The 16006-nt window shown below is 41.5% G+C and overlaps 1 protein-coding gene across 3 annotated transcripts in view; it reads left to right on the top strand.

Annotated features, from left to right (window-relative positions):
• col5a1 (procollagen, type V, alpha 1) overlaps positions 1–14968 on the top strand; it is an 84876-nt gene extending 69908 nt beyond the window's left edge. For 2 of the 3 annotated variants that reach the window (XM_034895607.1, XM_034895605.1), the window contains exons 47-66: positions 282–335; positions 431–538; positions 2498–2551; positions 2805–2912; positions 3069–3122; positions 3223–3276; positions 3413–3466; positions 3574–3627; positions 3740–3847; positions 4051–4104; positions 4587–4640; positions 4824–4931; positions 5769–5822; positions 5920–5955; positions 6068–6121; positions 6227–6494; positions 7253–7362; positions 8966–9034; positions 11805–12038; positions 12299–14968. In XM_034895607.1, the coding sequence (XP_034751498.1) occupies positions 282–335; positions 431–538; positions 2498–2551; positions 2805–2912; positions 3069–3122; positions 3223–3276; positions 3413–3466; positions 3574–3627; positions 3740–3847; positions 4051–4104; positions 4587–4640; positions 4824–4931; positions 5769–5822; positions 5920–5955; positions 6068–6121; positions 6227–6494; positions 7253–7362; positions 8966–9034; positions 11805–12038; positions 12299–12445 (1836 nt within the window). In that variant the 3' untranslated portion in view covers positions 12446–14968. Of the gene's footprint in view, positions 1–281; positions 336–430; positions 539–2497; positions 2552–2804; positions 2913–3068; positions 3123–3222; positions 3277–3412; positions 3467–3573; positions 3628–3739; positions 3848–4050; positions 4105–4586; positions 4641–4823; positions 4932–5768; positions 5823–5919; positions 5956–6067; positions 6122–6226; positions 6495–7252; positions 7363–8965; positions 9035–9099; positions 9169–11804; positions 12039–12298 lie in introns of all 3 variants that reach the window. The other variant, XM_034895606.1, reaches the window with a different exon arrangement.
• The last annotated feature ends 1038 nt before the right edge of the window (positions 14969–16006 follow it).

Here is a 16006-nt window from a genome sequence, read left to right as displayed (position 1 = left end):
AAGTCACGCAATAAAGCTTTAAAACACTCCCAAGGAATGAATGAGCGATTCCTGGGAGAAAGTATTTTGTTTTGCCGCAAAGTGAACTCTCCGCTCTCCAGCTGGAACGCACTCATTTTGAGATTATTTTCCATTGGATATTGAAGTGCATTTAAGTTTATTGGCATGCCTGGCCGAGTGGGTCTATATCCATGGTAATGGAAGGGGGATTTTATTCTTGTATTTTTTGTTTTGTCGTGCATGATCAGGCTGTATGACTAAACCCTATGCACACTCCTCAGGGCTTGCCTGGTCCACCTGGTGAGAAAGGTGAAACTGGAGACGTTGGTCAAATGGTAAGTGACTGTGTCATCATTCAGTAAGTCAAATAACAGGAAGTTTGCATGTAAAGGGTCCTTACTCATTAGACTGTATGGTCTCTTCCATGCAGGGTCCACCTGGCCCCCCTGGTCCCAGAGGCCCCTCAGGACCCCCAGGAGCAGATGGCCCTCAGGGGCCTCCCGGTGGCATTGGAAACCCTGGTTCTGTTGGAGAAAAGGTAAACCTCTCTTTTATGTCTGTTGTGAGAGTAAATTGGTGCAGCTGAGTTTTTGTGTAAGCAGTTTATGTAGCGCAATACCATTTTGTTGGCTTTTTTTTGGCAGAAAATGTTTATAAATTACACCTGCCACTTCTTTAGTTGGTGTAAGTGTAAACCGTGACATCTCCAAACTCACATGAACTCCTTTTGGTTTTGTGCCTCTTTTCATTTGATGCTAATTATATCTACCTGTAGGCAATTAGGTAAATGGACAACATAATCACTTCAGTAAACAAAAACATAGGCAGATGGTAAAATCAGATTTAAAGTCTGCACCCTACCTCACAGGTATTTCACTAAAGAAACTACTCGTGTACTGTATATGAATACACATAATGGATGCAATTCAAAGTGCTTTACATAAAGCTTTAGTCAAACACATGAAATAATGTGTTAAAAACAATTAATACAAAAGTAAAAACAGTTAATCAAAAACAGGTTGAATGCCAAAATTCACAGATTCAGTGTGCTAGCTGTTTGTTTGAGTGCTCGGGGCTATAGAAAGTGAATGATACCTCTTTAAAAGGCTTTTGTGGCCATTAATATTTCCCACGCCTATTTATGTGATACCCTTTTAAGTTGGACATGATCATTACTTTCCATAGCAGAGTGACAGATGCACAGCAAATTTAGTGGACGGTCTGCCATCCCCAACAGCACTATTACTGGGTGGAGAGAGTATGAATTAACACTCAAAGGCGCTGCACTTGCAACACGATGAATGCATTATTAAAATGCGGCTTTCATATAATCGGCTCCGGCTCTTATTTGTTGCTGCCGTTTCATTGTGAAAGGCCTGCTTTGGCAGCTTTGCAGTCTCTGGAATGCAGCCCATTGCCTTTTCTTTTTGTCCGTAGCGATGGTGTTATTAGTTTTATCTGGTCCAGTCAATAGAATTACCTTTTTGCTACTTTATACTCTCCCTGAGGATAGCCTGTCGTCCTTCAGTGCAAACAAACACAGCGCTCTCTTGGTTAATCGCTCTTGAGTTGTTCTGCCATTTTATTGGCCAGCCCCAGGAACTTGGCAAGCCACTGAGCTTGAGTTTTTTTTAATCTTTTTTTTATTTTTTTTATGTAAACACATCTCTCATATACTGTATCTGTGATGAGCAGCTGTCTTTTATGCTCTTGGTTGTTCCCTGTTGTCAGCAGATATTCCAGGCAGCCCTATGGTGAACATAGGCAGGTTGTTGGCCTGTGCAGGGCTCCCTCTGATGCAACATTGCATTAAGACCGGCTCCCAATATAGGATGATCAGAACAGCTTAGAGTGGATTTCTTGACAGCAGCAAAAGAAAGTTTGGAAGACAGCCAGAGGCCACTAATTTAGAGGATCAGCTGATCTCCACAATACAGAGCAATCCTGTTGTTCATGCTAGAGAGACTCAGGACATGCTTATCATAACACATCTCCACACGGCTTGGCATTGGCTCCGCAGTGCTGTGCGATCCATGGGACCCCGTTTCCCAAATATGACACAAGCTAATAGTTGTCCCTTACACAGGTGTGGCAGACTGCGTCTGCAATAAAACCCCAACAGGGAGGATGGTAGGCTTATGTGACAGTGAATAACGATAGTGCCCGATGGATAGGTGAGTCAACAGGGAAACTATCCAATAAGGCAGGGGAAAGAGGACAAGATATAAAGGCAGGGTCCAGGGAGAAGAGTGAGGTCAGCACCCTCCTGTGCCCCAGCCACCCAATCTGTCTGCACTTGATGGATTGAAATCTCTTGTGTCATCTCTTTCTATCACCATTTGGGTGACAAGGGCGCCAGGACAGTGGATGCTGCTGTAAATGATGGGAATTTTAGAACCATGCTGGATAGACAAATCAACTTTCTGATAATATATGTGCCTCTCTCAGCCTCTAATATTCCCTCTCTCTCTCTCTCTCTCTCTCTCTTTTCTATCAGGGCGATGCTGGTGAAACAGGAGAGCCCGGCCTTCAGGGAGAAGTTGGCCCGCCAGTGAGTAATCTGGTTTTCTTTCTTCCATATTAAGATGAATAAGTACCAACAAAGGATGAAAGGACCAACCATAATTTTACCCCCAACTGAATCAGTGTTGGTAAATAGCTGGACTACAAATCAGTTTATCTACAATGACCACAACGAATAATGAGACTGTTCTATTTTGCTTTCAAGTTTTCTTTCGTCATTTTGAACGTTTTTTATGACCATCTCTGAATTAGAATAACATACATACTGCGTATTGTTCCAGGGTCCAAGAGGAGAGCGAGGAGAAAAGGGAGAGTCTGGTCCGGCTGGCACAGCTGGCCCTCCCGGCCCTAAGGGTCCCCCTGGAGATGATGGTCCCAAAGGCAGCCCAGTAGGTCTTTTTCCACCTTCGACTTCCGAAAATACATTTTATTTTATAATTAAGTGCCACTGCTTTCACCTCTCACAAAGGACACATTGAGACCTTAAACTACATATATTGTTGTTAAAAAAGAAAGTAATGCAAGTTCTACCAATCTTTTTTTAGGGGCCGAGTGGTTTCCCTGGTGACCCTGGCCCCCCTGGAGAGCCCGGTCCCGCTGTACGTATGGCATGAGTGAATGCATTGTGCAAATGCATTGTGTTGTTTGTTTTTTGACTGCAATGCAGCATGACTGAGGCTCTTTTTAATTCCTATGCAGGGGTTAGACGGTCCAGCTGGTGACAAGGGAGATGATGGAGAGGCCGGTCAAGCTGTGAGTGCTGTGTACCGATTGGGTTACTTTACCACAACTCTATGTGCTGAAAGAGTTTTTTGGGGGGGGTACAAATGTCAATTTAAATCACAAAATGAAAAGTGTTTAATTGTCATTTAATTACTATTCAACCTAGGGTTCTCCTGGACCCACTGGAGAGTCTGGCCCCTCCGGCCCACCAGGAAAGAGAGTAAGTACTGTCCTGTACGCTTTTGTCTTAGTTGTTTTAAAATGTTATCAATGTCTATGCCTTTGTATTCCACAAAAATGTATCTTAATTAATTTTTCTTCAAATAGGGCCCACCTGGAGCAGCTGGACCTGAGGGAAGACAAGGAGAGAAGGGAGCCAAGGTAAAGCATCACGCATTCAACAAAAACACATTTTCTCAACCAACAATATCATGCCCCCAACAAATGAACAAGAATCTAATGGTTTGATTGTACCCTGTTTTGTGTGTAAAAGGGAGAGTCTGGCTTGGAAGGTCCCCAAGGAAAGACAGGTCCTGTTGGTCCTCAAGGATCACCTGGCAAGCCCGGTTCTGAAGGCCTCAGGGGTATCCCTGGACCAGTTGTAAGTAAAATGTTTTGCACCGTCACGGCAATTTATCACAGTCATGCCTCTGTGTTGTGTGGCATTGTTAAAACACTTACAGAGCAGGAGCACGTCAGTGGTTTTCAATAAAATGCTGAACATAAACATTCTATTTATAGAAACGTGTTTTTCTTATGAGCCGGGGGGGTAAAAAACACTGTCTAATTGGTATTTCTATGCAGGGAGAGCAAGGTCTGCCTGGTGCTCCAGGCCCGGACGGACCTCCCGGACCAATGGTGAGTAGAAGTGACTCCTGGCCCTTTGAACTGAAGTATCTCACATACAGTAATGTGTGCGACCGGATCTGAATCCCCCTCTCCAGTAGGGGTGTGAATCTTCACTGGTGTCACTATTCGATTTGATTTTGATAATCCTGTCAAGGATTCCAATCCGCTATCACTATCCCGTGACGCATCACCATGCGTCACTTCCTCGATATTATTCTATAATATTTGTTGGTTTTCATCAAGTCCCCTTTTTATTGTATCTGCCTTTAAAAAAAGACACTTCCTGAATGTAGCAGAGTCTGCAGATAACAGACAAAAGGCAGACGCAATAAAAAAGCGGCGACCGGAAAATCAGCAAGCAACACCAGTGGGCAATAATCGATTATGGTCTGTCTCTGCATCGATGCAGAATCGCCCAGATCCGCATCACAATGCATCGATCGTGATTCATTTCAACACCCCTACTCTCCAATGTGTCACCTCTCTCACAGGGTCCTGCTGGTTTACCTGGTTTGAAAGGAGATTCTGGTATCAAAGGAGAAAAGGTGAGCCACCTCCATAGCTGTGTTTGGATGTTAATCATTGCTGTAGCTTAATACTAGGACTAATGGACCCATTTCCCAACAGATTGATTAGAGCTGTTGTTTGCCTCCAGCCATAAAATCGTAGAAAAATGTAGTATTGACTGTTGTATTGATTATGATGCATGTGCTGTTCTCCACCCTCAGGGCCATCCGGGTCTTATTGGACTTATCGGACCCCCAGGTGAACAGGGAGAGAAGGGTGATAGAGGCCTTCCTGGTCCACCAGGATCACATGGTCTCAAAGGAGACAATGTAAGTACAACTACACTGGAGTTATGTTAAAAGGCCCACGCTTGTTTAAGAAAAAAAAAAAGTCTGTATGCCAAAATCAGACTGGGAGTGCTGTAGGAGAGTATCTGTGCCAATATCAGCCCACTGAAAGTGTTTGATAATCCTCAGCTTTGGGGTGTTTTTTTACTTTTTTATTTTGTACAGGCAAAATGAAGTCACCAGTGTTTATATCCCTCATTCTAGTCAATACTGTTGCTAGAGCTGGGCGATATGGGAAAAAAAAATTCATATATAAAAATATTTTTACCAAATACATCAATGTCGATATTGGTGCAATATTGTAGAGTTGACTATTGGTGCTTTCACAAAACATCAACACAATGAGAGTTTTGATGAATAATTGCCAATAATGTGGATTCAATGAGGGTAAAGGCAAATGATAAAACAGTGAGTAAGTCTAGTTGTATGACCTCACTTAACTGTGATGCAGCCTTTAAAACAAGGAAAAGACAACACTTTTGTCAAATCACGATACTACCATATCCAAAATTTAAGATGATGTCTATCCCCATATACCAATGTCCATATACACTTTACTTACTTGTTGCTATTCTGAAATTGTATTTGTTAATTATTTTATTTTATTGTGTTTTTGTAATTGTTTTTTTACCATAGTAGTTGGTCGGCACTGAGACCTGAATTCTTATTTCTTTCTCCTCCCATGTTGTGAGAAGGACAAATAAAGTGTCTATCTATATAATATTGTTATATTGCCCAGCCCTAACTGTTGCATCAGGAATAACCTTCTTCTGTTGTCAGACATCAGTTATGGAGTAACGCTCTCTTTTTTTCCTCTAGGGTATCGCTGGTCCTTCAGGTCCACTTGGTCCCATTGGTCCTCCCGGGTTACCTGTAAGACTCATCATATGTGTTGTGTTTCAGCATGTGTGTAACCTATAAGCCAGTGTCCAAGCCAATATTGATTACTTTGCCATTTTTGTATCTTTAGGGTCCTCCTGGTCCCAAAGGTGCTAAAGGTTCATCGGTAAGTGTTTTACTGACAGCTGCATCCCATCAGATAAGGAAAAAGTATCAATCACAACACTTCCAAAAGATTGTGCTTAAGATCAAGCATTTCTTTAATTTGTCCTGCTCAGGGTCAAACTGGACCAAAGGGAGAGACTGGTACAACTGGCCCTCCTGGCCCTCCTGTAAGTCAAAGACTTTTCTACTCTGTCATCATTTTTGTGTCTTATCCTTCCAATTCATAATCTCCATTCTTATCTCTGACTGGCATCAATCTCTCTCCATAACAGGGCCCCCCCGGCGATGTCATCCACCCGCTCCCCATCATTTCTAACGTGAAGGGCCGAACTCGTAGGAACATCGATGCCAGCCAGATGATGGACGACGCAGCCACGGATGCCAACTACAAGGACTACGACGACGGCATGGAGGAAATCTTTGGCTCTCTCAACTCCCTTAAGCTGGAGATCGAGCAGATGAAACACCCACTGGGCACACAGACCAACCCCGCTCGTACCTGCAAAGACCTGCAGCTCTGCCACCCCGATTTCCCCGATGGTTTGTGTTCCACTCTATCTGAAATGAGCCGACAGGTCTATTGGCTAATCCTTCCTCTCCACAGAATGTAATGTGATAGTAAACAATATCTTGACGTCCCATCATCTTTTCTGGCAATTTATGGATCGAACGACTTTATTTATTAAATATTTATTTGGTATTTGGTGGTGGTGGTGGTGGGGGGACTGAGAAGTTGTTGATGTTCAAATTCTTTGGCTAAATCCTGGAGTTTCACAATCCTACCTACAGCACTTTTAATACTGGACTAATGTCAAAGACTGGTGTTCCCATCAGTCACTTAGACGCAAAAGAATATGAAAACATGGTCCAGGTTGAAAAAGAAATGGGTGTTACCCTTTAATGCAAGTATTTCTATGTCTGTAAAGTGTTCCATCTTTGCATGATGTTATCAAACCAAGATTGATTTTAGTTAAATGTCTCTCACTGGGTGTCATCACTTTTGATGCAGATTTTAAGAAAACACACTATTAATTAAGATGTGTGTTGTATATTGTGTTTCACAAGTTATGTTATGTTAGCCTTAAGCAAGGCATTTATTAAACAGTTGTTATCTCTAATTAATCTCAGAATATGATATAGGCTCAACACAGACTGAAAGTGTAAACAATGAGGCAGGATACTTTTCGCACTGGCCATATAATGTCCGACACTGCCTTGGCCTGAGGGAGTGCAGTATAGGCTTCAAATTATATATAAAACTCTCTAATTGCTCTCCATGTTGTCTCCATGTTTTCCAGGTGAATACTGGATCGATCCAAACCAGGGCTGCTCCCGAGACTCCTTCAAAGTTTACTGCAACTTCACAGGTGGCGAGAGCTGCATCTTCCCAGATAAGAAGTCTGAAGGGGTCAGTCTGGCCGCGTGTACACAAACACTTGCACACACACACACAAACAATGGACAGTCAGGTTGAGGAAAAATAAGCGGAAAGGTTGGGATTAGTGCTAGAAAGATGATGTGGTATTAATACCGTTATTTCCAGCCTCCAAATGTGGATTTAATTTACAGTAAATTAACATGAGATGGATACTCTAGATAAGTGAATGATTGTTGTTTTTTTCCCTCACATCTGGGACCAACCGGCGTGCATATACTGTATATACCCGATCATCTCAAGATGGCGCTAGTTGCAACAGTAACTATTGTAGCTCATGTAGCAATATAATTAGCCTCCATGAGATTACCTTGTGTGTTGTTACCAATAAGATGTGGCCGATGACAAAACAGGGTTCAAAGGGGTCGAAGTTATAAACATGCTAAATGTCAGTTTAATTCTGACAGTTGGTAACCACAGGGAGACAACTCCCTCATTCAAACACATTTTCTTGTCCATACTAATGTTTCAGTGCCGTTTTTAGATTGAATGCCATTAAGGAACTCTAAAGCATTTTGGCAGGTGGTGGCAGACACATTGACAAGATTTTCACTTCATTATACATGAGTGTGTGGAGGAGAGGAGAGTAGCAGGGTGGTGAAACATTGGGAACACGGTCTTTGACAAGTCGGAGTTGTGTAATAGCATGGTGCTACAGCCATTTTAATGATGACTCTCACCAAGCCTCAGAGGAGCAGGACTTAGCTTAAGCTTTGAATAATGAAGCAGACTTTTTATAGCGTGCTGGCGATGGGCTGCTCTCGTTTGTGTTGAGGGTGAAAAGAAAAGCCTGGGCTGACGTTCTTGGCGTAGAGACTGCAAACACACCCACGGGCGTTGGCACGTAGATTGGCACAGTTATTACAGTGCACATAGTTACACTGTACAGAATCACAGTCCCAAAGCCAGACACACTATCACAGATTCTGGAAAAAGAGGAAGTCAAAGAAAGAATATATTTATTCCTCCCAGTGAAAACAACTGCAGGTCACCTTCACCTTCGAGGCAGCATGGGTCTAATGTATGCCATCTCCCAGCGCCAAGTGATCTCCGGCTCATCATTCATTAACGCATTAAACTATTGATGACAGTTCCATATCAAACCGGGCTATCTAATTATAGAGAAATTCATCATTGTCATGGCTGAGATCATTAGAGCCGTGCCCTGTTGGCCAATCCACAGCTTTTAATGGCATAACAAAGTTAGTGCACCATGGCTGCACAGCACTAACACTACACAGCAGGGATAGAGGCCTCGCTATAAGAGCTCTTTGCAGGCAATCATTTTGTAATTAATCACTGTGTACTCATGAATTTTTCAGCAGCAATTAGCTGCCAGCTACAGATTGTACTGTACAAAATGGCATAATGGCTTACTAAAACTTTCTGCACTGGACCATTGGTCTAAATGAATACTGTTTCAGGTCTGGAAGACTCATCAGAGGTCAAACAGAAGGAGCAATAGGAGAAGACGAAGAAGAAAAAAAGATGGAGATGTGTTTCCTTCAGATCTGTTTCCTTTCTTTAACACTGCTGTTTTTCCCTCCTCTGCCTCTCTGTCAATCCATGCCCCCAGGTTAGGCTCACATCCTGGGCAAAGGAGAATCCTGGCTCCTGGTTCAGTGAATTCAAACGTGGTAAACTGGTAAGCCAGACTCCCGACTTCCCCAAGTCCTTTTCCCTTCCCTGAATGCCTCTTATATTTTACAGAGCAAAATGGCAAAATGGCCCAAAGACTCGCCAGGCACATGGTATAGTCACTACAAGAGAGGTTCCCTGGTAAGTGGCCATGCCCGTGGTCCCAGAGTCCCGGCTCCGGCCTGGACTCTGTGTGCCTGAGGCTCTGCATGGTTTTTGGTATGTTTATGCAGTGGCACCTTGCATTTGGGTTGTTGCTTTATTGTGGTGCATGATTAAGCACGAGCTGCACTCGCCTACAGTCCAACAACATGGGTGATGCTCTAACAAGGAAATGGAGGAGAGGTTTGTGGACCATACGGGCAAGCTTTGCCGTGGTCAAGCTTTATATTTGGCATCTAATGGAGTTTAACAACTGGAAAACAATGCACTTCTGTTTCACTTTTTAAATTTCCTGATTATATATCCAGTCTAAGACACCTCTGCTACATTAAGTGAGCATCCCCTAGTGACTGTGGGCCTCGACACTCCCATGACTCAAGAAGCAATATGCATACATAGCTGATTTAATAGTTTGGAGAAAAACTCCTGAGAGTGAATACATCACTTAACACGTCTCTTTCTTTCACTTGACCTTTTTTTAGTACATGCCTTAGTAGGTCATCTATCCACCACAATGAGGGAAAAATAAGTATAACTTCTCCTCTGCTGCAGCCATTCAGCTACACTCTTTTTTTCCCAGTGCCTCCCTTAAACATTACTTAGATCCGGCAGAGTAGCTCTGAGTGAAAGAGGTCAGGCCCTCAGTCACCACCCCAGGGGCTTCTGAGTTCTCAGTCACTGTTGACTTGCGGCTGTGATGATAAAGAGGTAATGTTTCCCTGGCAATGCCGGGCCGGATCCACACACTGCGTGGGGGCAGGGAGGGGAAAGGGGGATGAAGAGTGCTGGGGTAGAAAAAGAAAAGCATGATGGGAGTACCCGGCCACTCTGAGGATCAAAACATCAGAACCGTGGCACTTTGTTGAGCCGCGATGCCGACACTCATAGACATATCGCAGAACAAAGTCTTCATTGTTTATATCTTGTGATTAATTGGCTAATTAAATCAATCATTGACACTAAATTGTTGCAAAAATAGATGGAGAAGATGATTCGCTCCATCTGTTCATGTCAAGTTTGAGTGTCGGCACTCTGTGTGTGTGTGTGTGTGTGTGTGTGTGTGTGTGAACAATCGCTTATGTGCAAGAACAACAAGTCGAGTAAGACCACATCCAGACGGTCTGCTGCATGGTATGCATGTGCACTACTCTCCGTAAGTCCTGTTTGTCTGAAAGACGAAGCGACTATGTGGATCTATTGGATTGCTGATGGTTGGTATGTAGATAGTCAGGTACGGACATTAAACTGAACCGTGACTGGTTCCAAACCCGCCATCTCATCAGTCAGGATTACACAGCACTAATATCAGCGTTATTGAACATTTCTCTGTTTAATGTAACATGGGCAGAAAAAAGCTAAATTCGAGGTTGATTCTAGGTTAATTACCAGGCAATTAACGTATCATTACTGCAACATATTTCCTATTAAGATAATTACATTTTCATGTACCGTGACTGGTACATATTCATATTTTACATAATTACATATTTTACATAATTACAAAATCAACATTTCAATGAGGGGTTTAGTTATGCTTAGTTTTTGTACTTTGATGGCAGATCAACATTTTTTTCCCACATTAAGCATTGCACATCAGCATAGCTTCCAGGCTTTAGACCTTGGGAATATTCTGGGCCCTTCTTACAATCTATGTAGTATCCTCACTAGAGCCATTGTTAAGATGGACTTTGTTCCACGCTCATCTTCACCCTGGAGACATTTGCAGATATTTGCACATTACTTTGCATCAAAAGCATAAAGGCGGGTAATATTCAATCTTTTCTATTGTCAAAATTCCCTATGAAAAGTCCAAAACCAACTATGAATTGATTCTAATGTTACGAGAGCTCAATTGTTGTCCAAAAACTATTTTAAAAAACCCATCAGTGAGCCATACAGTTGCACTTGCTGACATGTTTCTTTACTGTGAACATAGTCAACTGTATATACACCATTCTGCTGTAAATATAGTCAATAGTCAACTAAATATGTATTCATCCGCGGGTTAAAATAGTCAAACAAATGCAGTATTTCCTCCTGTTGGAGTAACGTTTGCTAGATCTACAGTGCCCAGCTCCTAACTAAAATGATTTTATATACAACACATATTTATGGATCCTTTGGAGATGAAGATCAATAGGAATGAATGGGCTTGGAGATGAGTGCCATGTACAGGCTAGGTATGTTGGAAAGTATTTAGTAGTATTTAGTATTCACACATTGTTTGGTTTTGATCATTTTATTTTGACAATAAGAAAAATGATTAGGTCAAAATGCTGCCCTTTATTGTTTAAGATTTTTTAAATTAGTTAGTTACAAGTTAGTTTTGTTCTGATGGCAGAGCATGGACGTTTAGTAACTCTCTATCTTCTGATAGAGAAAAATACCTCCTAGGTTCCAAACACAGCGGTAAAACCGGAATACAACTTATCCATAAATGTAACCAACATGGCTCCCAGACAAAAACATTGCACTGTATAGATATGAATATGTTAGGTGAATCTTTATAGGATATTCAGGATTTCCTTTCTCTTGTTTTTTTTTTATTTTTTACACTGGTCCTTTATCCTACTGTCTTTTTAGATGTTCAACTCCATCTGTGTTCCTCTTTGCAGCTCTCCTACGTCGATGCGGAGGGCAACCCCATCAGCGTGGTCCAGATGACTTTCATGCGGCTGCTGAGCGCGGCAGCCAGACAAAACATGACATACAACTGCTACCAGTCGGTGGCCTGGCACGACCAGGAACAGGACAACTACGACAAGGCCATCCGCTTCCTGGGCTCCAACGATGAGGAGATGTCCTATGATAACAACCCCTACGTCCGCGCCGTGGTCGATGGCTGTGCGGTAGGTCACAGAGCACTGTGTGTGTGTGTGTGTGTGTGTGTGTGTGTGTGTGTGTGTGTGTGTGTGTGTGTGTGTGTGTGTGTGTGTGTGTGTGTGTGTTGTCGGCGGGGTTCCTTTGATGAACACTATCAGAAAATGATGTTTCTGTTGCCTTTGTAGTGGCTCGGTCAATAAGAGCCCTGCGGGAGTGTGTGTGTTGTTGTTTTTTCTGAAGAATATTTTGTTCACACACTAACTGTTTTTCTTATCTTCTTTCACAGTCGAAAAGGGGTTATGAAAAGACAGTACTTGAGATCAACACTCCAAAGGTGGAACAGGTGCCAATTGTGGACATCATGTTCAACGACTTTGGCGGCTCCACGCAGAAGTTTGGATTTGAAGTGGGCCCTGTCTGTTTCATTGGCTAAGACTGTTTACTGAACACATGGAGAAAGATAAGCATATATTTGTTTTCTCAGAAAAAGAAAAAAAAACAATTGAAAAAGAATAGGACAATTCTATTTGTAAAAAAGTAACTTTTTTTTCCATAAAGCAACAAGTATGAGTACAATGAAATCAAGTTGAGCATACGGTGAAATTCTATAGGAATAGAGGAAAATGAAAAAAAACCTTGAAACCTCAGTGTGCCTTCTCCATCACATGCAAGTTTTGAAACTGGATGTCAGATCCTGCCTCCTACACAACACACTCGCACACACACATGCAACCCTAGCCCCATGTCATCACACTTGATTTAGGCCTTTTCTCTGTTACCCAAACAACGAAGGCGACCCTGAGAGCCGCAGTCGTTCCAGACCGTCGCATTTCATTCTGATTTGGCTTTTTTCTTTTCTAAGTTCTAATCTCGTTTTTTCTCTCATCTCCCTGGCTTTTCCACTTGTCTTTTGTTTTTGTTCTTTGCTCATTCACTATGGGAGCTTTGTTTGTGCATAATTCTCTCCCCCATTCCCTTGGAATGGACCTTATATATATATATATATAAATATATATAAATAATTTGAATGTTTGTAAGTACATTTTGTATATTTTTCCTGGTAAAGTTTATTGCTTCTGGCTTCAAAACATGCATGTGACTTTATTAATTGAGGTAGCAGACGATGGATACGGGGATAACACCGAAATTGCGAAAATTCGACTTGTAAATTGAAAACAAATATATAAATTGGGGCGTCCTGTCTTGTTGCAGTTGTGGAGCACACCTTGTTGTAATTTAAGAACAGAATGGAAATAAAAGGCAAGAACAAGCTCTGTGATATTATGTGACAGTTTGATTTACGTAACAAAACAAAAAAAACAAGAATACATTCCTCCTTTTGTGCCCTCTGAACAGAACACCCACCTCGGTGGTAATGTCTTTAACTTAATAAACCGCTTCTATTTTTTTTTCCCTCAAATACTCATCTATCCGACTATGCAGTGGGAGATGATGTCACATTTAAATGAAAACACAAAGAAATCAAAACCTAGGTGCTATTTCCTCTCTTCTGTGGTGCTATGTATTTTTCTAGTTTGTGTTGTTTGAATGAAAGGAAATTTGTGATGACGATGTTCCATCACCAGCAGCCCCTTGACTCTCGTAACCACAACATCCAACAGAGGTGGATCTTTGCTGCATCCCTTTGTCTTTTTTTTCTTCTTTTTTTAATGTTCAGCAGTGGTGTTTGAATGCCATTTCTCTACATATTCACTCACAGATCAATGCAGCATGGCGGCGTATATTATCTTCTGCTTCAGCGGAGCACACGGATAACCGTTTACCAAACGGAATAACGTGAGCAAACTAAGGTGCTGCTGTTGGCTTTGCATATCATTGCTCTAAGACGCTGCAATTATAGCTCTTGCTGTTGGATCATCTGGGCCACATCAAACTGATGGAGTTGAGAAGTGGACATGTTGTGATTGGGCCAAAGAAACTGAAAGGGATATAGTCCAAAGTTTTGATCCGGTGTTTGAAATCCTAACCCATTCACCAAAGGTTTTCAGGTATATGTTTAGCTTTAAGGGCCATGGAGGCTTGTAATCATTTTCTTTGTATGGCAAACAACTTGAAAAGTACATTTTTACTCGATTTTGTGGTCTACCCACAGTAGAAGCAGGTCACTTAGCCAGATGAAAGCGTTGGCTGATGCAGCGTCAATAACTGCTTGTTGGTCTACTATTTTTGCCCTCGTTGTAATTATGCTCTTTGTTCAAACTATGCACTCTTTATGCTTATGACCACTAGTATCTACCACAGAATCTTTACAGCCCTTCATGCATAGGTTTGTTTTGTTTCCTTTTTTTAATTGTTATCTTCAAATATGTGACTTGAACCATTTCTGTTAAGATAACATGCTTGTAGATCTTTGGCTTTACTTTTCATTGTGATGCAGTACATCCAAATTTAACACTTTCCTATCAAATAAAAAGGAGAAACAATTTTTTGTAAATTTCTAGAACCAGCAGTGATGTTGCCATTGTTTTGTTTCGTTTTATTTTATAGATTTCCGTTTGTCTGTCTGTCTGTTTGTTTTCACAGTCTTTGTCAAACCTGTGTAAGGATAAGAGGATAGAAGTTATATTGGTTTTTATGTCAATAAATTCAAGTTTACTGTGGCCATCCACTCTTGTATGTCTTTTGAAGCATTAAAACCTATCTGTATGCATGAAATTGTAAAGTTTTTTTCTCTTGTTACAATTTTGTAGAGTGACATGTTCTCCAGTCCGCGTTTTATTCATCAGGATACATCCCTTTTTTCCATGCTACAGATGATTAAAAGGTCATGGCCACAATTGTGAAGTGAAGACAAAATGATGAACTTGTAACTCTACCAAAGCCAATGTTCATTTGTAGTATATTTATTGTATTATTTAAAATAAAAAAATAAATGTTAAATGATACCATAGTGTGTAAGTGTAAGAGGCCCCCTCTTTACATGCACACAGGAAAACAAACGTTATTGTCAAAAGGTTATTCATTTACCACATGCTGATTTACACAACATATGAGCTCTTTTAACCGAGCCTTTCAAGATGTGTTTGGCCCCATCTTTTAAATATAACATCCTCATGTAAACAACCGTGTGTGTGTGTGTGTGAGAGAGAGAGAGAGAGAGAGAGAATGCATTTACTAATTAAACCCTGAACAAATGAGTGGATGTCTGTTGCTGAATAACAGGTAAGGCTACTATTAATTGCACTATCACATATGTTTTAATAGTGTGAAATAACTCTTGCTCCACAGATGCTCCACAATAATAAAGTTCTCAGGCTGCATCCATGATAGGACATGCAGTCATCCACTGATGCCTCCACCAAAAAAGACTGCTTAAAGAATCTTCCTGGCTAGGCATTTTTGGACATCTACTGTACGTAGGCCTACTTTTTTCACTCCGTGTTTATTTTTTCTACACTGCCTGCAGCGCATTATGATCAGGCAGCAAATATAGATACGATGGGATGTGTGATAAATCCTCTGCTATGTATTTCATGCAAACCTTCATCAGTGATCATTAAAACTAAATTCAGCTTTTTTAACCCGCTCATGAACCACTAATTTCAATATCTGTAATCGTTAAGCTTTGATGAAATCTTTGGTGGTGAAGATGACTTGCAGCACTTCAACTGTCTCATTAGCAGTAAACCTCACACAGTGCACATTAAGCCTAGCACAGCAAAACAAAAAAAAAGTGATGTGCATGATGCCATGATCAATATTTAATGCAGTGTTTACAGGAGGGATATAGGACGATCAGAATGCATGAATTCTACCGAGGCAGCGTCCTCGGTGAGTAAAGCAGAAACCAAAGCGGGAAAGCTAATTCCTCATCTAAGCACAGACCTACTTACAATGCAGGGGCGATGAGTGGATCATCAAAGTGGGTTGAAGATAGAAAGAAAAAAAAAATAGCAGCTAGGGATTTAGCTCTGTCCATTTATGTCAACAGGTGATGTTTCAAAAGTCTACAACAGCCCCTACGTGTAAAATG

This window comes from Etheostoma cragini, chromosome 16, assembly GCF_013103735.1.
Source record: "Etheostoma cragini isolate CJK2018 chromosome 16, CSU_Ecrag_1.0, whole genome shotgun sequence".
Lineage (NCBI taxonomy): Eukaryota > Metazoa > Chordata > Actinopteri > Perciformes > Percidae > Etheostoma > Etheostoma cragini.
The sequence above is the reverse complement of the archived record's forward strand: the minus strand, read 5'-3'. Positions and strand labels throughout refer to the sequence as shown.